A 26611-nucleotide genomic window follows, 5' to 3' on the forward strand; every position below is an offset into this window, starting at 1 on the left:
CCTATTTTAACTGGTCTCTGCTGTGCTTGCTGTCCAGCCACTTAACCCTTTCTCTTTTGCTTCCTTATCTTTGCAAATAAAGCAGAGAAAATGGGTTTCTAAAACTCGATTCAATTTGGCAAACATGGGCAAGCAGTTAAAAAGCTCTGAGTTTGAGACAGTTCATGTTCCCTGTTACGCTCCGATTTAAATACACCAAGTTTCGATAGCCAGCTCCAGATATCGCTGCACTAAAGTGTATTTTAGGAACTCTCTTTAGCAAAGGGATATGACCATAGAGGATGGAGCTCTGTTTTCTCACTGTGCTAGTGTTTTATATTGAGCGAGATTGTAAATTCTTACATTACAATTTGTATTAAAATACCCAGAATTTTTTTATTTCTCATGTAGTAATATATATTATATTAGAGTGCTCAGGACTTTTGTGTTGCAAGAAAGATTTTAAACTGAAAGAGGGCAGATTAAACTGCAAGAGGGTAGATTTAGATTAGATACAAGGAGGAAATTCTTTGCTGTGAGAGTGGTGAGGCACTGGAACAGGTTGCCCAGAGAAGTTGTGGATGCCCCATCCCTTGAAGTGTTCAAGGCCAGGTTGGATGGGGCTTTGAGCAACCCGGTCTGGTGGAAGGTGTCCCTGCCCATGGCAGGGGGGTTGGAACCAGATGATCTTTAAGGTCCCTTCCAACCCAACCATTCTGTGATTCTAGTAGTATAAACGTAATGGTTATCTGGTATTAATGTTGGAAGTGAGTATTCTGTTGGGTTTTTTTCAACAGTTACTGGAATACAGTAACTGAAAACGTATTGAAAAAAAAACCTATTAACTGAGATATTAAGCTTCTTAAAATCAAGCTGTTAGTTTTTCTATATGATGTACACAATGGCAATTAGGTTTTGGATGGACTGTTGTTGAATAATACATGAATGTAAGTGGAGATTGTATGGAATCAGTTGGATAATTTTGAGGAATGCTTTAAGTACATTAAAGAGCCTGAATAGCAGTTAATGGTCCTTCAACTTTATTACTGTTTATTATAGTTGGCAGTTCAGTTGTATTTTTTTCTGCATCAATTTCTCTGGTTTCCTATAGAACAGCAATAAAAACGCTTACAAATAATAATAGTCAGATGCTCTGTATCGTGTGGCAGCAAAATAGTTTTGCATGACATTGTAGTTCTTGGCGGTGTGAGAGCGTGTTTATTGTTGGGCAGCTCCAGAAGATCAGCCGGTGCAGGAAGGACCGAGGCGGACGTCGGCACTCGGAGCTCTGCAAGCAAACGGGCTTTGTCTCTGCCTGCAGTCGCCCAGTGTGGAGCTTCACGGGCCACCGGAGCTGGGCCAGCGAGGTCCTTGTTCAGCCTCTGCTCAGCCTTCCCTGCTCCTCTGTATTCTCCCACACCCTATCAAGACCAGTATGATTTTAGTTACCTGTGTTGAGAACTGCTGAAGTAAGCAGAAATGTTTCTGCCATCTAGAAAGCAAGATAGAGGTACAATGAATAAATGTACATAGCTTTAATACTTGGTCAATTGTGAGATTTTGCTGGGAACTTGGACTGCTTATTCTGTTTAAACAACAGGAAAAGAGGTGATCAGAAAGTGATTTAAATATCTAGTTGCTCTTGTTCACAGCTCCCATGATTTAAAAATGTTTCCCTTGCCCATTACAATTACTTTTATCACCTTTAGAACTAAATGTTTCCTGCCAGCAATCACAGGCTGGGGAGCAAGTGGAGGAACACATCGTTCTCTTCATTTGGCTGAGTTCTGAAACTCCGGTGGGGGAAAAAAGAAATCTGAACTGCCTCCTACAGAAGTGTCGCTTTCTTTGTGGGAGCAAAGTCATGGCAGTGAGTGGAGTTGATTTGGCAGAGGGCTTGTCTGAAACGTGCTTTGCAGAGTTTTCTATCGGTACTGCTGGACGTGTTTGCAAAGATTCTTGAATCTTAGGTTTTATTAGTAATCCTGCTCATCTACTGAATTGTGCTAATGCTTTGCTTTGTAATTTTAACTCTGCCCTAAGGAATATGCTCTGGTTTCTTATCGTAATAGCCAATACTTGTAACAGATGTATTTGCTAGTTTGGATATGTGTAAGAATATCTGAGGTATTTTACAGTTTGCTGCTTTTTGTGTAATTTATAAAGCCTGAGTTGCACATATTTTATGAATCAGGAGTGTATTGTCAGCTATCTCTAGTGGCCTGTGCAGCGTGAGACACAGTTTTTATATTGCTTTGAGTGTATTAAAACACTTGCTGCTGACAAAGTACCTTTCGGCCCTGTGTGTTTCCTTCTTTGCAGGGTCACTACCAACATTGAGAGCGTGAGGAAATACCGACCTAAATATTGAGAGATTCCTTCTTAGCTGAAGGACATTCTGCAGGACCTGCCTTCAGGTGCTTTTGTTCATCTGACCATGCCTTATCGTTTATCTTTCAGCTGTCGGACAAGCAACAGGAAGAGTTTGATCGTAACATCCAGCACATCTCCAACTCTCCCGCGACCACATTCCCCTCTTCATGGACACGCAGGTAACTCCCTAGGACTGTTTTGTCTGGGAATCATGAGGAAATTGTCCGTGTTTGTTGTAGTGAGTTTGAACATATTGATGCTCTACATCAAAAAATGGTCTTTGAAACTTAATCTGACCATAGTTTTTCACCTTTTCTAATTTGTAAGAGAGTTGTTATAGTTTCAAAATAAATGTTTTATGTCCTCATCTGTTCTGCACTTTCTAGTTCGCTATGATATCCATCCTCCACTCTTTCTGGCGGATTCAGTCCTCTTATGCCCTGCGAAAGAACCTGAGGTGGAGAATAAAGTAAAATGAAACAAATACATTTAAGTAAATATCTTATTTTGAGTCTCCTAGCATGGTTATTTGTGCCAGCAATTTAACTGCAGTTCTCATGAGAAGAAATGTCCTGCTTATTTCTGTATAGCTATAGCAGCCTGTCAGCTGTGCAGGGTGCCATCTTATGGTCTCTATCTGCTACTTAGAGCAACATGAGATGTTTAGGATTCTTTTTTTTTTCTTTACATTGCTGCCAGTTTTACCATGAAAGCAACTTGGAAGTGCTTATTTCAGAGCAAATGGGAACCACTTCTTAGTCATTGAGGTGAAGTGTGCAGAGATGTTCTTTCTATAGAAAGAAGAAAGAATGATTGTTCAGCCTACAGTAACTTTTCAGGTTTTCAGAAGGGGTCTCACATGCAGATTCATCAGCTTGCCTGAACAGCATGTTCCCTTGAAGTTTTTATTGCTGAGGGAGGTAGGTGATGTGTGACTATGTTGTTTTCGGTATTTCAAAATGCTAGAGAAGGCAGTTGGGCTTTAGGTATTGTCCTAATGGGAACCAACCAGTAGCATAAAACAGCGTGAACATTTGTGGCACATCATCCACAGTGTAGCCTATCTGGAAGCACATCACTGTTGCATGTAAGACAAGTAACTGTTGTTTTCATTATAATAAGACTTTCCTCCTCCTACATGGCAGTACATTCTGTAAATACTTTCTAGAGATTGAAACTAAGGAAATGCTGAGAAAGAACAGCAAATTGATGGTAGCTCATCTAGAAGGAGCCATCTGCTTCTGTTTGCAGAGCATTGCATCTCGAGATGTGACATCCAGCCTGTTGAAAGGAAAAAGAAGACCAAAGTTATTGTTCAGGGATGCCCATGAAAGCCTCAGCCACTCTAAGTTTTCATAAAGTCTGTCATATTTGCTTGGGATGATATACAGCCCAGTCATGGAAGGCTAGGAAGTTACCTTAGTGACCTTTTTTTTTTTTTTAAATGACATGATTTTCAGATTAAATTGTTAACAAAATCTTAAAAGTGGTTTATTAAAACCATTTTTTTTTGTGATTCAGGATCTCAGAAAAAATGCAGGGCCAAAAATTTGCATAGGGCAATTCCCATTCACTTCAAACTCCCTTGATTCTGTTGTGTGTGATTATGATAGTGATAGCTTTGTAAAATTTGGTTTCAACACGGCATTTTTCTTGGTAGAGATTCTTCACGTAGTTAATAGGACAAGAGGAAACGGTCTCAAGTTGCGCCAGGGGAGGTTCAGGCTGGACATTAGAAAGAACTTCTTCGCTGTTAGAGTCGTCAAACATTGGAATGGGCTCCCCAGGGAGGTGGTGGAGTTGCCATCCCTGGAGGTGTTCAAAAAACATTTAGATGTGGCGCTTCGAGACATGGCTTAGTGGGTTTAGCGGGCATGGTGGCATCAGGTAGATGGTTGGACTTGATGATCTTTGAGGTCTCTTCCAACCATAATGATTCTATGATTCTATGATTCTAGTTACATTGTGCTTTTTACTTTGTTCCTAGAGTTGATACATGTATGTTGGATTTACCAAATTCTAAATTTGCTGTACAAGCCTTTAACTGAAGTGATAGAGAAGGATACTCCTCAGAATATGAAAGATGTGTCCTTGCCTGGCAAATTGCAACAAGATGTTGATTTGTTCATTGCTTGGAAAACAAATGCAGAAATGTTTGTGATAGAAACATTCATCTTTTAATTTATTTTACTTTGATTTGCTTTTCTCCTCTGTCTATTTAAAAAATGAAAAATTAGTGGTTTTGATGCTGTCTCAGGCTTTACAAGCTTATCTTTTATTAGAAGTATGCAAGTGTCTTCTAGAAACAAGAGTAACTAATCAGTGATATGCTATCTTTCTTTAGCAGTAATTGTCAAATATTTCAATTTTTTGTTCTGATGTTGCGTGTGGGATTTTAAACTATTAATTAAAAGGACATCCTTTGTGAACTCCAAGAGTAGCCAGTAGAGCATAGGAAGATAAATTACTTGTAATTTTTCTCTACCAGTACTATATTTAGGAGTCTTCCCTGGGAAAAATAATTTATTCAACAGACAAAAGTAGATGAAATTTAGAGTGAGTCACAAATATTTTCTTAAGAAATATCATATATGAGATGTGAGTTTGAGAATGGTCTGTGATATTTGTTTAGTATTTGAACAGAATCTATCGATCTGTTTGTTCAGGCACATACACTGATAAGTTACTAAGAAATGCTGGAGCCTCTCCCTGGCCTCTTTTTTCTTGAACACGCTCTTCTTAATGCCCATTCTGAAACTCTCTTATGAATCAAGGGAACAGCAAGCACGCAGAGAAATCAGAGAGGCTTTCTAAAATGTTTCTGTTCAGAAACAACTCTGAAATGAAGTCCTGTATAGCACTAACCTCAGGAATTATCCTTCTGTATATAATATAAAAGTCAGAGGGTGTGATATAGCACAGTTGACTGTCCATCAGGCAAACCTACCTCCTAATGAGCACTGATCCAGGCAGACGGGTGGTACACGGGGTGCTTAAAATTTTTTCGTCATTTTAAGATTTTTGTGTGCTGGAAGGCAGCTAGTTCTGTAGCATGCAATAAGATCTTCAGCTGCTTGTGTTAACATTCAGCAAATAATGTTAGGATATCCTATGTAGAAGACTACAACAACTTTGTCCTTTGTATTTATTTATTTTTACCAATCTTAGAAGCAGGTTTTATAAAATGGTTCTTGTGTGAGTTTTTGGACTCATTGCCTATCTGATGAATGTCATGTTTGTAGGTGATAGCTGAGACTTTCACCTATCTATTGCCCGTAAGGTCCGGTTTTGTATTTTGAGGGTAGTGGATGTACAAATGCTTTGGCCACATCCTTCTTCCTGTGTCCGGAAAATGTAAAAGTTCATGCCTGAATTATTAACGTTCATGTAACTGTGTTGATTTACTTAATGGGCAATCATTCTGTGTAACAACCTCCCTTGAGACAGAGTCGTTTCAGGTTCAGTAGTAGCCAACTATAACCCTTGAGCAAGAGGGGAATTTACCTTTGCTAACAGAATAAATAGGGTTTCGATCAGCCTTGGTGAATGAGACCATTGCACTAAGGCTTCTCTTATTAAAATTCCTTCAACTAGAGTAGATGCAGCAGTACTGGGAAATTTTAGGGAAAGTAGTAATTCCCCTTCTCCCTGTTGTTGTTTTAAAAGCTTCACCCAGACTTGAATTGAGTAGAAAAACTAATTGCTTTTCATTTTAAAACTAGAAGCAACTCACAGGGGATCTAATTAAAATTCCAGTGTCTGGAAGGAAATATGCCATATAAATCTGAAAAAGTAGTTGCTTAACAATTAGTAGAATCTCCATGCCAGATTGTGCAGGCTCAGAAGTGTTCGAACACCCACATACTTAATTTCAAAATTTAAAAACTGTCATTACCCAATTTGCTCAGTTATTCTGAAATCCTATTTTCATCATGATCTGGAAAGTTTACAAAAGATTGATGAAGATATAAAAAGGCAATGACAGTTCATTGCTTTCATTACTTGTTTATAACAGCATTGGGCAATGGGCTTTTTGTTCAAAAAGATCATCTTGACGCAGTAGGGTTCATCAGCAGTAAAGCTTGAAAAATGGGAGGGCAAAGACCATGATTGCCACCAAAACTGGCGGCCTTCCTTGCTTTGTTAGAAGGTCTGCGTAACCACGGAAAGGCCTCGCTCCTGCTGCATTTCCTCCTGATCTAAAATGTCCTTCCACTTTCCGCTAGCAAGTAAATGGTGACCCTAACCCTAGCTGTGTGCTGCCACATGTGTGTTTCAACACCACTGAGTTTGCTTTGTGGCTATCATAGCCGCCTTTCATCTTTCTTTTAAGCTTGCAGTGCCATCTAGACTGTCAAACCACTCAGTCTTCTCTTAATTCAAAAGCAGCATAATGTCTCTGTCTCCGCTGTGACCATAAGAATTAAAATGAGTATAGGCTTAATAAAGCTTAATAAATGAAGCACCAAAATCATCTAGTTATTGATTTCTGATCCCTCTCTCCCCTTCGCACTTGGGATATACTGGGAATGGGTTAAATGGTGTCCAGTTTTGGGTAAATACTTGCGTTGTGTTATATTACACTGTGAACTCGTTGTTAGTTCTTAGCTAGGAATACAAGAGAAAGCCAAGCCAAGGGAAGACAAACCTGTTGCACAAACCCTTTGTTTTTAATTTAGTTTGCTGTTGATGAAGCAGACTGTGAAGTGGTCTGGAATTCACTTCCTCTCCAGTTCTCTCATCACCCCTTGACACATGTTAGATCAGTCTGGGGCTGCTTTAATCTCAACCAGCTGCTATTTTTCCCTGTCGTAGACTTGTAGAGCAGATGGAGTGTGCTGGCCTGTGCTGTGGCCATCCACACAGCCCAGAAGGTACCAGTTTGTTCTCACTCCCTTCCTGCCCAGGCATGCATGCCAGGTGTGCACACACTTTGCTCACAAGAAGTTGTGGAGAGATTCTGCTGCAGATTTTTGTGAACCATTTGTATAGCTGAAGTGTGAGTGAATGTTGCCTTCAGCTGAGCACAGTGCTTATATTCTGTTTCTGCTCAGCGTAACAGTTAAGGTGTATGAATAACTTGGGTTGAAATTAATGCAACTTAATTACAAACTTCAGTACAGTGCTGGATGGGACCGTAACTTCACAACCAGTGCTGGCTTAGGGAGTGAGCTGGGCACCTGGTACTTCTCCCAAAACAGAGACAAGTCCTTTGCAGATGACTTGTCATTGATGTTTGACTTTTCAAGATGACTTCTAAAATAAATCCATTTTATATGGGATCCAGATTTGAAAACATTTCTGATGACCGCAGTTGTGTACCTTGCAGTATATTGCTTGTCCAGTATCTATTTAGTTTTCCTGCTATTATTTTAATATTTTATTGTCTGTGCACAAAGAAATTGCCGTTGGCATATATTTACTATGTATAGTTTCTCTTTTGTGCTTGTATTAAGGATCAGAAAAAGCAAACTACTTAATATGCCCAATAGAAAGCATGCTTGTTGACAGGAACTAACTAATCCATAACTTTCAAAGGTTTCTGCAGTTAGTCTGTAAACGATTCTGGCTTTCAGAAGGGGTTTCTATGAAATGATTGCTTTTTACTTTGAAATAAAATACATTGCAATATACCACTTACCAACCTTATACTTATACATTCTATGACAAAGCCCAGAGAAAGTATTCTTGTGCTAAGAGAAAATTAAGTGTTATTTTTTCCTCGCTGTAAAAATTCACTGGAACTTTCATTTTCATAGTAGAAGTATTATTTCAGAAAAGTGGTAGTTAGGGTAAATGCTGATACACTATAGCCTGATCATCATACATGTGTATAGTCCTTTTATTGTCATGTGCAGTTCCTTTGGTATGTCTTATTTTTCTCAGTGAATTTTGCATTCAGCCTTGATGTACATTGTGAAGAAATACTTTCTTAGTATTTATTATTCCTGAAACTGTCATCAATGTAGTTTCTAACTCAGGTTTTTCATTGAGAAGTGTTAGGAAAAGCTTGTATAGAAATTATTGCAAAACATTGAAAGACTATGTTGTGTATGTGTTATACATTACTTATCTGAAAGTAAAATAATTTAAGGTGTATGTTTTCTTTCTCAAAAGGAGGCAAAATACTGATACATCTGTATCAGAACATTTCTTTAGCAAACTAATGCTCAAATGATCAAAGACTCAAAACTCCTTATTTTCAATTATTTGTGACTACAGCTTGCAGTTGAAAGTCTTACTGCGTTTGTTGCAAATGTGATTGAAATGGTTTTGGGTGTGTTGTTGTTTTGTTTTGTTTTTTTTTACTTTCTCAAATAGGTAGCAGTCCCTTGGACAGTCCCAGGAACTTCTCTCCAAATGCACCTGCTCATTTTTCCTTTGTTCCTGCCCGAAGGTAAGGCAGGATCTATTCTCTTTGGACTGGCAAGCAAATAGTCTATATACTTTTAGTTAGAAATGTTACGGGTTAGAAGTTTTTTGATTGTGTTTTACTTTCTCTGATGTTTCCAGTTTTATTTTATTTTATTCTTTTTGGTTTAGATTTTGGCAGCACCCAGAAAGTATTAGGTGCTTTTCATACCTAGAAGAAGATAAAGTAAATTAAGTAGTCAATACTGCCTAGGGAGGAGGCAGTGTTCTCCCAGAAGGATGACATGTAGGGCATGTGATAGGACAAATAATTTAGTCATAACTACATTAAAACCAGTTGTGATTGGGATAACCCCATCTTAGTTGTAGTCCTAGATGTTCTTCTCGCTGAATAACTGAAGTGTATTCCAAGTGTACTGATCCTTCCTATGTCTACACAAAGACATAAACGTACCTAAAATTAGGCACACAACTGTGTGTGCATTCGTTCACTGCCTTCTGACTGGTAGCAACCTTTTAGTGTTCTCTGCTGTCTTGGGCATTGATGTTAAGAGTGCATTATTGCTCTAATGAGGAAAAGACCAGATAATTGAAATTGCAAGTCTACAAGAACGACTAGAACAATGGCACTGAGAGACTTGAATATGAACCTAATTTGTCCTGCAGCAAATGTTAAACAAATGCTTGTCACACTATATATCAAACTGGTGGAAAGAAACCTGATACTATAGTGATGAATTTAATGTAAGGAATAGGATAGAAAGAATAAAGACAGCTGGGAGAAGCAGACAAATGGGTGTATTGAATGTTATATCACAGCAGGTAGGCAGAAATGAATAATGATACAGAAAGTTAAATTTTGTGGAGAAATAAAGAACAGGGGAAAAAGAGAGATCCCAAGCAAGGTTCGGACATAGCAGCAGGATTATTAGACTTGAGTGTGGGGAAGACATTTTTGATTTGCTAAACTCTGCCTCAGCTGAAAAAAGCCCAATCTGTGTTAAAACGATTTAGCTTGAGGACTAGTTAGAAGAGGATAGGTCTCAAAACTTCAAAGAAGAATAAAGGGTTAGGATTTGATGGAATAAAGTACACCCTTTGTCTGAATGGTGGGTAAATCCTGGAGAGTTTCTCCGCTGAGGTGATTTGCTGGAAGACCTGGTATCCTTGAATACTGTTTGTAAAATAGACTTTGGTCTTCAGGTCTTACGTAAGAAAAAACTTTTTAATAGCATGTGAAGTGTAACAGGCTGGATATGTATTTTCCTGTTGCCTCAGAGGGAAAAATTCATGTTTTACCTGCTGGTAAAACAATTCAAATGGACTCATGGCATCCATCTTTGTTTTAAAGAGGTATCTGAGCCTGATCTGCATATATTCAATAAGTTCTGTTGAAGTCAACTGAATTTTTACCAGTTTTCACAGTATCTGGAGTTCTGGACCCTGGAATACAGGAGGAAAGTTGCAGCTGAAACCATTGTCAAAACTTAACATAATTTTTCAAAGTCATATTTCAACTTGATGTTTTGGTGTTGCTGCTTTCTGAAATTTCAAGCAGCAAATAAATGTTATAATAATAAAACTCTGAAGAGTACCCTTTCATACTTTTCCAATTTTTTAATCTAATTTTTAAAGAAATGGATGAATAAATGTTAAATCTGTCCTATGGAATACTGTGGTTCATTTTACAGTAGGCATGTTACTCTCTATACTTTTCCTGTCATTGAAAAGAACACTTAAGCACAACTTGTTTTAGCTTGTTTCTATTTTCTACTTGCATTACACCCTGAATAGCTATGCCAGCAGTACCAACATATATTTCTTAGATTATCACATAGTGGTATCAGAATAACTTCTATATGATGATATTAAGTAATTGCAATTCTGATGCTCTGTTACCCCAGACAAGTGCATGTTTCACTGTACCCTATTGCTTGGCGTTACATGGGTCTTAAGAGATGGTTCTTACCTGATTTCCTTCCGTTGCCATCATAGAAATGATTTGTTGCTGATTTTCTGCCTTTTGTATTTGGTGTAATTTCTTAATTTATTATCCTATTTGCACACCGTTTGTGTTTTCCATTCTGTCATTATAGCTCTGTGATGAGTTGATTCTTGGGACAGAGTAGGAAACATTGGGCACTTGGAAAACTCATTTTCTTGTAAAACCAATTTCACTACAATATACTGCAAGATTGTCCATAGTTTGGCTAGTGATTAATCACAAATCCCTTGCTAGACACCCTTTCAATGACTGTGTCATAGCCACAAAGTTAGCATGTTCAGGAATCCTCTGGTTTGAATAAGGAAATGTATGGTTAATTCTGTCCGTATTCACTGAAACTGATCTTAGTGGAATACTAGTAAGAGAAGATGAGGGTTTTTTCAGAAATCATATGTGCATCTTTTACTTCTCCCTCTCTCATTATCATTGTACAATTTCTTCCATACAGCCACGGACACAGAGCAGACAGGTAATGTCTATCGGATTGCTGCTGTTTGTGTGTGTGTATGAACTCTGCTTCTGTGCAGCTGAGCCTGTGTCCCTAACAAGTTCGTGCTGTAACCACCCCATTTAGGCATTCAGCTTCTATTCTTTGGTAATCAAAACAGGAAATCTTTGCATTTTGGCTTAAGGTGATAAACAGGTAATGCTCTGGAGAAGATACGTTGTTCTTCTAGCACCTTCTTGTTTTGAAATTGATCTGCTGTTCATTAAACAGCATTTAGCTGCCATAAAAATACCTTCTTAACTGACTAATTGAAATGTCATTTTAAAGGCAAAATTTGTTGTTTGCATGTTTTTATTGTGCTAGCAAAGAGTCTATAATAACTAAAATAAAAGACGTAAAAATTTCTTTCCAAGTACCTTTTCCTAAGCAATATTGCATGAAGTCTCTCTAAAAATATGTTTATTAACAAAACACTGAAGTAACTTTGAAATGTTTTGCATAAATGAAGGAGGAATTTTCTTTTAAAGTCTTTTTCCCATTGCCTTTGTTTTGGAAGATTTCTACTCTTGTCCTACTTCTTTCTGCTAGACCAGGGCTGATACACATTATCCTGACTGCTTAGCACATTGCTTGCCTAGATTGCATCAGCAGAAAATGGCCCAAGCGTGAAGAGATATCCTATAATTTTCTAATTGAGAAAGATTTATTTTTTTTTTAAACTTAGTCAAAATGAAAGTTCTGAAGTAATTTCAATACTTTGAAATTACTCTGAGTAATTCAAATAGGCATTTATGCAATGTCTAAATTGCAATTTAGGCAACTCAGTAAAAAAGGGATTAGGCTTTCCTTTTGCAAAAAATGAGTGACTTGTGCACTCCTGTCTACTGTTTGAGAAGACAGGAACATCCTGTTTTGCTTTGGGACTGAGGGTCCAAACTGAGGTTGAATCATTGACCTAAATGTTTCTCCAGTACCCCTGTATGTTATGAGAAACTGAATGAAGATCATTGAAGTGTGGTGTTCAGTCACTGACCACATCATGCGGTGACTTTGTGATGCTGGTATTTGTTGTTTTCCAGGTTAAGAACGGAATTTCATTTCTCTTGGAGTTTTTTGATACTATTCTTTTACATGTAATTGTCTTGCCAAAGAAAACATCACCTGTGGCTAAATGGGGTTTAGCTATAACATACGCATGCAATAGAAATCTGCATTACAGCTTGATTTTTTTTTTTTTAAATTTTTTTTTAATGCATGAAGCATGAGTCTTTTTAAAAACTCTCTTGACATAGTATTCTTTCAGTGATGTAGAACAGTGAGTTTATTTCCCTCTTGTTCTAAGATGGCAAGTAAGAGTGGTGTGTATCAGTGCCTGAAAATAAAAGGAACTAGATCTGGAAAAAATATAAATAGGCATTTATGTCTGGGTGTGCACTGAACTTTTTTCTGAAGGTGAGGCTTCATGTGTGTGGATAGTGGGATGAGAAATATTACTGTGAAGATGGTAACAGTTGAGTTTTTTATAAGCACTAAGCACTATTTCAGACCTGTACCAAACATCGTGTTTTATAACGCACTTGCATAAATGTACTGTATCTACATGTACCAAAAAGCCCTCAAATCTTCCCAAAGTAAGTTAGAACAATGAACTTCTAATTCAGCTTCACTTTATGACCAGTTACTGATAAGCTGCTGTAATAAGAAACAAGCAAATAGAAACTGATGTGAGGAAGAGAATTCTTTAACATCCGTCCCATGGTGCAACAGGAGATATTTGTCCATTATAGGGCACAAAATACATGCAGGACTGAAATGAAATCCGAGGCAGAAGAAACGCTGTGAGACTGAGCTGAGTGTAGTTCAGTTTCCATCCTTACTGAGGCAGGTTTGGGGAGGAGAAGGGGGTTGTTTCAGGAAGGGCAATACGGATTCTTCTCAAAGCAGTTGTATAGTTCCTCAGTTTTGACGTTGGCAAAACAAGACCTTTTCTGCAGTATCTCCAGGATGTTTTGGCTATTTTCCCAGAGGGTCGTGTTTCTTTGGCTACAATAGGGAAATGACTACTAATATTATATTGACTGGAGGAGAAAGAGACTCTAGGTGAGATTTCTGTGATTTCTGTCTCCTCTCTATTTCGAGTGGACTCCTTGGTTTTGTTCAGATCTGCTGTAGTGGATTTAATTCACCAGCTGTGTCAGGCGATGTACTAGGCAGAATGCCTTCTCACTAAGTAAACAAACAAATCCCCTTTCAGTTGATTCTTGATCTAATATGATCTTTTTTCCTCAGTTTTAAACTTTATTTGGAAGATAAATAACTGCATAAGTAATTATATTAGGCATGACTGTCTTTTACAAAGAAGTTTGAAATGAGCTGATTTCATTTGCTTGGTTCAGAAACTCCCAATTTTTGCACAACTGGTAACATTTACAAAACATCTACTTAATGCAGGAATCTGATGCCCATTTGCTTTATCTTTTCCAAGGTCACTTGCTTTTGCATTTAAAACTTAACCTAACTGCTTTTTCACAAAAGTCATTGTAAGTAGGATACCTAATTTATCTGAATAACTTGAGACTTTAATAAAAATGTGAGGTTAAGAGATTTTGGGGAGGGGGTGGTGTAAAATTGCTTAATTTCCCCAAGAATTAGCCACAATATATCCCTGACAGTAATTTCCCTTACTTATTTTCCCCAGAACGGATGGACGCCGCTGGTCCTTGGCCTCCCTTCCTTCATCTGGATATGGAACAAACACTCCCAGTTCAACAGTTTCAGTAAGTGACACAGACTTTTCCAAGCAATTGAGTTTGTACAAATACACCCTAACAAATCAGCTTCTGAGTCTTTACTAAAATATCTGATCTTTCTTCATTATTTTGCTAACATTATTTAATATACTAATTATTTTAAAAATTATTTTAATTATTGGTTCTGCTGCTTTTTCCTTCATTTCCCAGCTGCTATCATCTTGCACTTTGCCTTTAGCATTGGTGAAATAGGTGCAGCACTTGGCTCGACTGATCATTTGAGAGGCACAGTGTCTCAGAAGTGGCAGGACTGTAAGAGATAGTGCATAGTTGCTAGCTGGCTCTCAGCTTTTTTATAACTGGGAAATGTAATTCTTGTCTGCTTTCAGGTTCTTAGTATGTAAACCTCTGCTATCAGGCTAGCAGAAAGAAAAACTGATAATCCACATCTGTTACTCAACTCCAGTAATTTGAACCTCCTAATAAAGCTTTTCAGTTCCTTCACATGTCATTAGAAAGGCTGGGTGCAGTTTGCTTGAGTTCTGTATTTTCAAAAAGCTAGTATGTCATTAATACCAGTAAGATAGCAGCACCATGTTAACCCTTATAACTCTCAGATACTTCATACAGTGAATCTTATTCTTTAGTTTATACAAACTAGGTGTTGTGGTTATCCACATAACAACCTTGCAAAGCCAAGCATAGAAAAATTAGAAATGTTAAGGCTACCTGTACAGACTTAATGTAACATGCTTTTGTGTGTGTGTTATGGTGAGTGTCTTCAGCTGTGTGGTTACGTATCACTGCCTCTTTCCATAATACTACTTCTGATCATTTTGGTTTATGTGTACTATTTAGAGTATGTTCCTAATAATAGTAAGACCTGTATTAATTAGGACTCACTACTCCACGTTATGCAAATCTTACACTGAATGTAGTATCATTGTTTTCCTTGTGAGCTGTTAAGTTCATCCACAAGTTTTCTAGTGCCTCTCAAACACAAATTCATCATCACAGTTCCTTAGGACGTGAGTGTTAAATTCAGTCTATATAGCAAGAGAAGAAATTGGGGTCAAAAGTTTCCTTTTAGTATAAATTGATATCATTAAAATTTGATTTTGCAACTTTAATCTCATCTCTATACCTTCATATGTTCAGACACATTCCCGCAGGCCCTAGTCTGCACAATTTCCACAATTTGTTATCTTTTGTCCTTCAAGACAGTTGGCTTTTGTTGGGTTTGGTGTTTTTTTTGGTCTCCTTAGAAGGCAAATGACTTAATTTCAGTCCCCTGTGGGAGAAGTCTCTGTGTGTGTACAGGTATATGGGCAGGAGCACAGAAAAATGTGAGAGAAGATTTCATTATCAACATGAAGATGATGTCCCTGGTTTCACTGTCAAGCAGTATTATGTACTGAAGCACTTGAGAGCAGCTGTTAAAAAGGAGCTCTGCTTTTGCCTTTATAGTCTTAGGTTAAATCTTCATGGGCATGAGCCATGGCTAAGTCCTCTTCTGGGTGCAAGCTATGAGAGCATGGAGCGAGTACAGTTACTTTCTGTATGGGTGGCATCCAAATAGTTTGATCGTTGGTAGTCACTGTGCAAGCTTCCAAGATGTGTGTGAAGATGACACCTTTGGAGACCAAACTGCCCGCAGTGTGTAAGTCCTTCTTACCTGCAGGTGTGATCAGTAGTTTTTCAAGAGTTTATAGTTTGAGCAGCCTTTGGGTAGATGTTCACGGAGAGAGAAAACTAACAAAAAACCCTAACCTTTTGGAAGTATCAGTCCTTGCTTTGAAATAGGGACATTAAAGCCACTTTTAGAAAGTCCTCCGCTTTCTGACATGGGAAAGAAAGCATATTTGTCTCTTGTCATGTTCCCAGAAATAGCTAGATCATTTTGATAGACATTTGTCCAAAAAAACCCCAAACAACAAGCCAACAAATGTGAGCTAGACATGTCACAGGAAGCACCAGTTCAAATGGTGTAAGTGTTTTAAGTATTGTAAGCAACAGAAAATGGGGTGGTATAATGAGAAGCATGAAGTGATAGTCACATGTAGATCTGAATTCACCTTCATGCAGGAAATAGATTAAAACCTGTAATTCCAAGGCATTTTTTTTCCTAAATGGCTGAGTCTCTCATCTCTTGTCCTTTTGCTGGTTCAGTGTTAACAATCTCAGAAAGATATTGAAATGGGCTGTTTAGTAAGTAGTGATGCAATTCTTGGAGCTATTAAACTTAGTATTACATTTCTAAGCTAATCCTACTTACTACTTGTCTATGACAATACTATTATCAGAGTATTTCATAGATCAGAAATAATTTGAATTGATCTGAATAACACCTCTGAAGTTGATAAGCAGTATTCTTCCTGCATAGACTTTAAAACTGAAGTAAGAAGTAGTCAAGGGGCTTGTCAAAAGGGCATGATGAATTAGTGCTACAGATGCAAATTTAACAGAATTTTGGGCTTCCATTTGGTGTGATCAGTCTTCAGGATTACATTTTCAAACAAGATAGAAGGAAGACGGGAGACCTTTCTAGTATATGTATCAGTAGGAAATGAAACATCCAAGAAGCATGTCAGTTCTGTGTTCTGCTGGCCTGAGTCTCTGTATGGCAGTTAGAGCTGACCTGCATCTCTGTGGTCACAGATCAGCTGCTCTACCAACCAACCAACTGAACAAACCAAGACATTTGCCTAATCTAAGGTCAGTGGAAACCTGTAGATTCTGCTTTATTTTTTGCTTCCAAATGAGGGATGACACTTTTAAAAAAATACACATTTACCTTTTTCACGCAAATAATGAAAAGCAGATATATATCATCAGGCCAACAGTGAAAAAGCTGGAGAAGACCTTCTTTTAAGTTAGATGAATATAGAACAGTCAGTTGAAGGGGCCAATATAAAATTATTTTTCAACATCTAATCTACTATTACTTTTCTGGATGCAGAGTTTATATATAACCTACGGTAATATTAGCTTGAATTTTTTTACTGGAGAAGAGTTGGCTAATTCTGCACCTGTAATTAAGACACCAGGGGGATGTTTGCATTAGTCTGCTGCAAATATTTAATACAGTGATGTGATTACTTAAAAATCAGTACTTCAGAAGTGTGTAGCTTTACTTCCACAATTTTCCATTGAAAGGTTATATGCCTTAAGACTGCTAGAGAAGCTCTTGGCAGAGGAAAGTCCGTTTCTCATTGTGGTCTTTATCTTCAGGGCTTTCTTTAATTATTTTCTGGAATTACAGACTTTGTGATCTGGTTGCTTTTAAGGAGAGGAAGTGGAGGGAGGATTTTGTTGAAGCATGTTTAATGCTTTTTCTAGACTATCAGTTTTGATCCCCCCCCATCCCCCTCACTTTAGTAACTAGTAACTATGTGCTAATCTTCCTTAATGTGGTAGTTCTAGTTTAATTTTGTTTTGAGTAAGACATGTATTTGTAATGCCAGAACTTGAGTACCTGCTCATGCAGGTTTGTAAGAGTGGCTTTAGTACTTCCTACGCTATTGCAGGATTTGTGTTATTCATCATGAATGGGGATGTCAACTGACACATACCTTTTCTTTGAAAAGCGTTGCTGTTATTTCATCGGCAGGTACTTCTTCCTGCTTGTTGTAAAAGAGGAAAGACAAGTATTGTACTGTGGTCAGCTACTTTCATTTTTTCAAAGAAAGCTCGGGAAGTTGAACAGGGCTTGCATAATTCTGTACTACAGGAAGAGATCTTTCCTGTATTTGGCATAAGCAGTATGCACAGCAGAATAGCTGTGGGCAAAGGGGCTTTCAAATACCCAGACTCTCTATCGTGGCTTCAGTGTGGATTAGACCAGTGTAAGCTGATAACACCATCTGGATAATCATCACTGTGTGGACACTGTGCTGGAGATGACTTCCCAACATGATCCCTGCACCTAGACTTACCTGAAGGAAAACACTGGAAGTGGTGGCTTCCAGTTCCAGTCACTCTTGAGGAGTTTGTGCATGTCCCAAGGCTTTGAAGGGGGTTCTTTTCAGTAAATACCTTTGTGCCGTGCAGAGGGAGTGGATCTGGAGTCTGGAGCCAATTATATTTTTATCAAAGATGATGATCTTTAGGTTTATAAATTCTCACATTCAGATCTCCATCTCAGTCTTGACTAGAATTCTCTAGATACAACTATGCTAGGGTCTGCAACAGTCTGCTTAGTTTTACTTCCGTTCAAGTGTAGCTGTTACCTTCTTGACAAATTTGAATGTATCTGTTTTAGGTGGTTTCAGAGTATTTTCTCTTTATTATCAACATTACAAACATGCCGGACTTGGTGAAAAGCCTTGTCGTCATTTGGTTTTCATTGCTTGGCCATACTCTTTTTTACCTCTCTTTTCCAAAAAAACATCAACAGAAAATAAGTCTCAAAAAGCATGCTAAATGAGTTAAAGCTTTGGTCATACATGTTATATCATGTATAATTCCCTCCTACCAGTATTTCTGGTACTAGGATGCAGCACTTGCCGGTTTGAGTCAGAGTCATTGTAGCAAAATGAAAAGTTTTTCCACTGGAACAGTGTACATGATTAATTTCATCAGATCAATAAGGAGCCTTGGAACTTAGATTAGGATGATGTTTTTAATAAGGCCCACCGGTGTTATTCAGTGCTACTGTGCTTAATCAGCACTTCCCCCCCTCCCTCCCCCGCCTTTGTTTTTAAAGAGGGTTTTTGATTTGTCCTTGCATAGTATATTTTCTTACTTTTGTAAAATGGAAAGGGGCATTGAAAAATCACACAAGAAAAAAATGTATTAGTTGACCTACAGCTTTTTCCCCCGAAACATCCAACATTTGATGTTATTAACACTTCCCACAAATACTTGTTTTAATCTGAGGTTTCTTGAGGTTCAAGAATTAAAACAGTTTCATGTCTATCATTATCACAGGATGTATCATATAAATGCATCAACTTATTTAAAGATGAATAAGCTGCTTAAGTCTGTAACAAGAAACTCTTGTTAATCTTACAACTCTACAAGTCAGCTACTTTCATTTTTTTATTGCCTACTTGGTTAGAGAAGAAGCCTGATAGGTAAAAGGAAGGAGAAATAAAATCCTGACCATTTACTTTGGCAATTTCCAATGAGAGCCAATAATCAGCAAAATCTCTCACGTCTACACAGCTCCATAGCATTCTGCATGCCAGTGAAATTCCTGAGCTAAGAGAGCATGAGGGAAAGGGAAAGTAAGTTGCTCACCACTCCAGGAACCTCCTTGTCCTTTCCAGAGTAGCACAGGTACTCACCTACCTTCCTTTCTGTCTCCTGATAATAAAAAATTACCTGCATGATCAGATGTAATGGTTCCACAATCGGATGCAGTGGTTCCCTAGCCTTCTCCCACAGTTTTCCTGATCTCACCAGCTCTGTCATTGTACGTAAAGGTTGGCTTAACCTGATGAGAACAATAAAAAGAGGCACCTGGTCTGGTAAGCAGCTTTCTTTTCTGCTGGAGTGTGCAGTGTCTGGCAGAATCCGTTCCTCTTCCATTCATTAGCTGACCCCTATGCATGCGTTTAGTGCATTTCTTTTCTGTATTTTTTTCTGTACTCAGTCATCATGCTCATCTCAGGAGAAGCTGCACCAGCTGCCCTTTCAGCCCACGGCAGATGAACTTCATTTCCTGACAAAGCATTTCAGCACTGAGAGCATCACTGATGAGGAAGGGCGCCATTCTCCAGCCTTGAGGCCTCGATCTCGCAGTCTCAGGTGAGCTTCAGGTTGTTTGTTGGATTTTTAAGATGTTGAACACATGTATTGCATTTCTGTGTGTGCTTTCAGATCTGAGAATAGTAATTTGTAGTTGGTTTGTTACATGTTTTTGAAATTATTTTAATCAACACTTAACCCACCTCACCTAATCAGAAAGGGGTGGTTTTTTTGTGGTTTTTTTTTGACATTTGATGCCGAGGTTTTGGGTCACAAAATGGTTAGCATAGTCTGGTTTTGCATCTTTGCAATAACTCTGTGAAAACATGATCCACGAGCATCTCGGACTAAATCTATAGGATGTAGATTAGTGAAGGTTCTTGTCAGAATTTTGCTACATTAACATAAGGAAGTGATTACAGTCACTGTTAATAACTTTTCCAGCAGTGCTTCTGAAGAGGTATGAAAACTGTAGTAGATAAAGTCAAAACCTTAAATGGAATTGCACCCAAGAGCAATTTTGTAATAGTGCTGAAAACATTTCTCCTGCATTAGCAGTTGAATAATTTTTACTGTTGCTTCAGAGAACTGGCTGTTCAAAGATAGCTATCCAGGGGTTACTTCCTTATGCAGTTGATTTTTTCATGCTTAAAAACAGAAGCGACTAGAACTTCATCTTTTGCAGAATTGCAGAATGACTGAGGTTAGAAAGGACCTCTGGAGGTCATCTTGTCCAAACCCCTGCTCAAGCAGATTGCCCAAGACCATGTCCAGAATATCTCCACGGACAGAGATTGCACAAACTCTCTGGGAAATCTTTCTTGCAGGTCTCTAACAATTGTGTGGAATAAATCCACAAACATTTTGTATCATGGCAAAAGCCTTAAGTTTTGTTATGCATTTAGTGCTGGACCAAGTGAATGAAAGTCTAGAGATGAGTACCTCTAGACACAGCATCTTGTGAAAGAGAAAGGATTTATATAAGCGGGGGATGAGGAGGTCCTTCTGCCTCTCATCTGAGGGTGTCAGAGGTGGATATCAACTTTAAATTAATGGACAAGATTCAGAAACTCTGTCAGCTGGAAATACTGAATCAGTGTGCCCAGATCAGGACCTAGGCTGGGGTTTGTAATACAAGGAAGTGAAACAGACCAAGATAACAAAAAAATCCGTGGTGAGTATTGTGTCATGGCAGCGCTGACCTTTCATGACTATTTGTAATTATTTATATGTTCTAAACTTCAGTGCAGGCTGCATGGTAATTGCATATGGATCTACTAAGTGTAGTTACACCGTAATCTGCAGGAGCAGGTAGGTACTATGGGTAGTAGCATACTTAGCCTGTGATCTCTGCAAATTGTCATGTAGTAACAGACTAGTTACATGATTTGTACTAAGTGTCTGACCAATAGTCCTACTTCAGTTCTCTTGCTGTCACTCAACGCTGACTATCGCTGAATAGTGTAACTAGTAGTAGTACTAATTCTTTATAGAGAAAACAGCTACTGTAGGTAGACAGTACACATCACTAAAGTAATTATTGTCCTTTCTATTATTCCAGACGTACTGTTGGAATAATGAAGTATAAGACACACTTGCTAAGGCAAGAATGATACAAACAATAAAATGAAGAGCCCAATTTTATTTTTTCCCTTGTTAATACGGATTACCAACTTGCTGAGAATTTTACCTCTGTGAGCCAATTTAAAAGCAGAGTTATCATATAGTAGGTTTATAATTTGTGACAAGACTAGATGAATTCAGTGTGTCATATAACTACGTGATTAATCTTCTTCCTCTCTTGAATGCTTTCTCTAGCTCTGTCTGGTTTTCAGTGCAATAATGGCCAGCCTTATTGGTATTCCAAAGCTTAGAATGAAGTGATTTAATTTTTTAAACTTACTGTGCCTGATTTATTTTTCATTTTGCTTATTGCTAGTACTGTGATGCTATGCGATTCTAAAGCACCCTTGCCACTACCAAGCATTCATGCTGGCCCTTGCACCTCAAAGGAAAATTGATATGTCAATCCAACCAATTGGACCAATGTTTGCAGGAGTAAATACCCTCTTTGACAGAGGGTAGTGTGGCCTTGTAAACAAACAAGTACTGAAATATGTGAAGACCAGACCTTATTCACCGCACAGCTTGCTTATTTATTTGCCCACACAACAGAGTTAGCTCACTTGGTGAGAGGATATTTTTATGTACTTGAAAAATGAAAAAATAAAATCTGAGCAGTTAATGTGTTGAAAATTAGGCAGGAGTTTCCCAAAAATGTAGTATTTTCATAAGCATTTAATGGTCTTGTTTGATCAGCTTTAATGAAAAGCAGATGAACAAAATATGTCAAACGTTTTCCTTAATTGGTGGTCATAGCTTTGTAATTTGAAAAATGGTTTGATATTTATAACTGATTGTTAACATGTATTAATTTTTCATCCTTTATGACTGCAGCCTTACATGTCTTTATGAGAGAGGAACTGGTCACTGTCAAATGCTGAGATGTCACTGTCAAACGCTGGGACTGTTGTTTTTGAAGGTCTCTGTAACCCAAGATTTTTTAGAAGTATCAGATGATCCTTTTAATCTCCTAGATAGAGGAGAGTATTGCCTAGATGTAACTTTTGGAAAAAGTCTACTTCTTTGGCTAGAAATTTACCGTTTCCTTATACTTAGCTGCAAATGTTCTGTTCATACAGAGCAGTCTTAATAGTCAAACTGGATGAAAAAAGTAACAAAGCATACAGTCGTGGAGGGTAGTGTTGGCTGATGTACACTGACAAGTTGGTGGCACCTCCATTGCTTGAGGTGTTCGCCAGTGTGACCTGAAGATACTCATCACTTAACTAATCATGTCTTATTTGGAGTCCCCTGAATTTCTACACCAAACAAATGGCACTGGTTCTTTCCCAGCTGCTTTCCTGTGCAGGGGGAAGGAGATAGCCTGAGACCAACACTGGAATCCCAAAGTGTGATGTGCTTGTAAAGCTGGTTGCTAAAGCTAGAAGACTGTTCTGTCATCCATCTTCAATCCATCCAGTACTTACAGGCTAAATGAAAGAACATATTTCTATGTGACCCACCTGTTTTGGTGCTTACAAGGGTGTCTTTAGTAGAAGAGAGTATTTCTTTATTACCTGAAGAAATAGTTCCTAAATATAATCTCTTCAACTGTTCTGGGTTTTTTTTGTAATGCAGCCCTCAAATCGTTCAAGCTATTGACCAACACAGAGATGCCCAGGCTACATTCACTTTGTTTAGAACAATCCTGGGCTTTACCTGAAGGTGATCTTTTCTCCCAGGAGTAAAATGCTTGGAGAATGTGAATTCCTGCACTAAACCTGGCATCATTACTCTTTTTAAGTTACAGAGATGCTGCCCTCCATCTTTTCCCGCGTCTCTTTACTTGTCATCCTTTAGCGGTTGCTAACACGTGGGAATGTGTGGAGAATGTCAGAGATAAAAGTAGAGTTAACTAATAACAACTTCTTCAGGAGCTGCCTTTGTGCAGTCACTCAGCCCACCAATCTGCCCATTTTTCTTGATCTCTTTTCGTATTTCAGGATAATGTTGTCTAGGGAAAAAGGGTTGAAGATTGCAGCAGCGAGTTTTTATATAGTTGAAGTAGATGAGATCATCCTTCATCAAATATGCTCCTTCATCTGTTTGCTGGGTAGTGCTTTTAAATGCAATCCTCTAACCTGACTTTCAACGTGCTAGATCCTGCCATTAAGAATATACAGAGACAACTCCTAGAAAATGCCAGTTGTCAAGAAAGGCTTCTGACAATAAAACACCCAAGATGGGAAGAAGGAATAGGTGTTGTGAAACCACATCAGTGGCCCACATAGTCCATATTTATCTTAAGAACGGATCCTGCAGGTTGTGGAGCTCTCTCATCTCACTGCACTTAAGGGTCAGCTTTAACCACTGGAGTAATCTTGGTGGTTTCATCACTTCGTGCTGCTGCTTTCAGAAAGTGCTGCCTGCCACAAGCTGCTGAGGAGCAGGCAATGCTCCCTGCGGAGCAGGGATTCACGCAGCCATGGATTTGCCAGAGAAGGATAGTAGTTTTATATTCTGAAGTGTAACGCATCTGTTTCTTATGAAAATACATTCTAACTATGTTACAGATAATGTTAGTCTCTGTTTTCTCTCTCAAGACAGTGAGTTCTGTGAACTTGAGTGAAAATAGTTCTTCAAAGTGATTGGTTTCAAATTTGTTAACTTTTGGTTTCACTCACCATCTTTATGGTTTTCTATTATGAGGGAAACTGGGTATTCTTATTTGCCCTCTGTACTCATTACTCTAACTTTCTAGTGTTTTCTGTCTAAATCCAGTCTCGGTCTTTGTTGGCATGCATAAAAATCCTGAAGTATTGGAAAGAGCTAGTTGCAGCCCCTGTATAAGTCTGTAGAAAAAACTCAGTAGTCCTGACTTTCAAAGAGATTGCATTTGAAATGTATTCCCTTTCCTTTAATGTTCTGTCATATATATACATATACATTATAATTATTATTTTTTGATGTATTTCTTATATTTATAAATATAACCTCCCCCTTACATTCATAAGAATGTCACTCCTAGTATAAACAAGGGCTGAACTGGAAGACAGTTAAGCGATACAAAACCAATCATAAATAGTATTTTTCCACAGACTAAATGTAGCTGAAGGTCAGTGTTTGTAAAAATGAATAAAAAAAATCAAAAAGTATGTAAAAAAAAAAAACCTCAGAAATTACTTTTCAAAGTGCTCAGTGAGGAAAACTCTTTACTGTTCTGTTTCACTGCTGGCCTGTTCCTTAAGAAGAATTACTGTAGATCCTGCTTTGCCTCAGATTCCCTTTTTTCTGGCAGCACTAGAATAACTACCTGTGTGGACTTTCTGTGCTGTTTGGTTATGATTATGCAGGAGAAAGATCCTTGAATAAATACTGAAAGATAATCTAAAGTTACAGATTTGATTTTTTATGTTATTTTCTCTATGGTTTAGATTATTGTAATTCTGTGGGAAATTATATTTCACTATTATTGTGCGTGTTGCATAAATTCAGACGTTAGCAGATGGATTCTGCTGTACTGAGTTCTCCTTTGGTCATTGTCCTGTCCAGAAACAGGATTAGGCCCCAAGATCTAATTGTTGTATTCTTTGTGCAACTCTTGAGTCATATTTGCTCTGAAGTTTGTTGGACAGATGTAGATTGTCCATATTTGCTTCTGCTTTATTGTCTCTTTTTTCAGGAGGAGTTTCCTGACTTACTTCTAGTACTAGTGTAATTTGTATGAGGTCAAAGATTTATGTATTTATTTCTTGGGGGAAGAGGAGGGCTGATGCTCTGCTCACCTTCAGCAGAAGGTTTAACTTGGTTTCTACTTCATACAAGTTTTAAATTTCCTTATTTTCTGTGTCTGGAAATGACAGAAAATTAAGGCCTATGGGTTTAATTTTCCTATAGACAATGGCTTTGGTAAGGTGCTGTAAATACATCCTGGTTAAACCTTTATGTACAGGGTAAAAGCAGAGGGGAACACAGCGCTTTTAGCATCTCTGCTTTTTCCTAATAAATACAGCTGTCATGGTGAAGGAAAAATTAGATATGCATAAACATCTCAGTTTTATTTAGTCACAGTTAAACTAGATTTTGTAAGATTTAAGTTATTACTATAAATGCTAGTCCTTGAAATAGCTGTCTATAAGCTATTTTCACTTTCTAGCATCAGATAAAGACACATGAGTTTTGACAAGTTGAAGGCTAGAAATACTTTGTGGGAGATAGATGTCACTGAAATTCTACCACCACATCATTTCATAAAGTGGAGAGAGGGTGAAGAAGGGGAAAGAGAGAATAGTTTTTCATTCTGCTGTTAAGCTTAAGGGGACAGATATTATTCTTCTAATGTCTGCTCTGCTGAAATGAAAAACTCACTGACAATAATAATTTCTTTGACCTACCTATCTACACCAAGAAAAAAGAAGCAGCCTGCTTTTTGTCTTAAAATGTTACGCACGTGCACAGTGTGCGTCCTCTGTTTTACAGGAAATAATCTGTTCCTTTTTGAGGCTTGAAATGTTAGACTGGTTGAGTTCTGTATGTGAACATTTTGGTGCTAGATGGATGTGTGAAGCTTTTGCATTTGAAAAGCTGTCCTGCCAATAAAATGTCTTAAACTCCTTTTTTTTCTTTTTTCTAAATTTCCTTATGTTCTCCCTTGGTGGCATTCAGTCTGCCCAGTCCTGGTTTCTTTTTCACCTGGTTGTGTCTCAAAGGTGCTGTAAAGTAACCAGCAGTGCCTGGCAGCTAGCCGGTGGTTAGTTAGTCACTTATCCATCTAATTATTTCTGTAGTTTCCCAGGCTAAGGATCAGCTTAAAAACTTGTGGTGCAGTATATTATGTTACCGTCTGGCCATAGTCAGCTAGACATTTGATTTGACCTGTTGTATTGGGCAAATTTTATTTAGAATGACAATTTGAACCTTGATCCCAGGTTTTATCCTGAGTTGTTTGGATGCTTTGTTGTTTAGGTGGTAAAAAGTGGCGTTAATCAGCTTCCAAAGATGAGAGACAAAACTACCAATGCTCCAGGAAGCTGAGGGATTATAAGTGTTTACTTTCTTGCCAATCAGTAGACTCTTGTGCACAGAAATTACTTTGTTTCAGAATCGTAAAAAACAAAAGCAAACCCAATAAGCTCCCATATCATGCAGCTCTCCCTAAGGAAACACTACATCTGCTGGCAGGACTGCTCAAGTAGCACGATTTCTGCATAGCTCTTAATTTCCTGTATCCATATGAATAAAGTGCCTTGAAAGCAAAAGGCAAAAACCCTCATGTTTTATTGTAGCCCTAAGACAGCAAATACTTAACCATGCGCAAATTTTAGTAGGACTACTTTAGTGTAAAGATGAAGTATATATGTGCCTCCATATTTCTGTAGTTAGTATCAGAGGGCTTAGATATCCTTGTAATTTACACCTCACTTAAATCAC

At 38.1% G+C, this 26611-nt stretch overlaps 1 protein-coding gene across 1 annotated transcript in view; it reads left to right on the plus strand.

The window, feature by feature from the left end:
* Positions 1 to 2416: 2416 nt before the first annotated feature.
* Positions 2417 to 26611, plus strand: part of LOC104167030 (microtubule-associated serine/threonine-protein kinase 2-like) — a 66380-nt gene continuing 42185 nt past the window's right edge. The window contains exons 1-5 of the mRNA XM_009707151.1: positions 2417 to 2531; positions 8674 to 8749; positions 11178 to 11198; positions 13876 to 13954; positions 19524 to 19678. Coding sequence (XP_009705453.1) covers positions 2417 to 2531; positions 8674 to 8749; positions 11178 to 11198; positions 13876 to 13954; positions 19524 to 19678 — 446 coding nt within the window. The remainder of the gene's footprint in view (positions 2532 to 8673; positions 8750 to 11177; positions 11199 to 13875; positions 13955 to 19523; positions 19679 to 26611) is intronic.

Source organism: Cariama cristata, unplaced genomic scaffold, assembly GCF_000690535.1.
Source record: "Cariama cristata isolate BGI_N322 unplaced genomic scaffold, ASM69053v1 scaffold24359, whole genome shotgun sequence".
In the NCBI taxonomy this organism is placed as follows: Eukaryota; Metazoa; Chordata; class Aves; order Cariamiformes; family Cariamidae; genus Cariama; species Cariama cristata.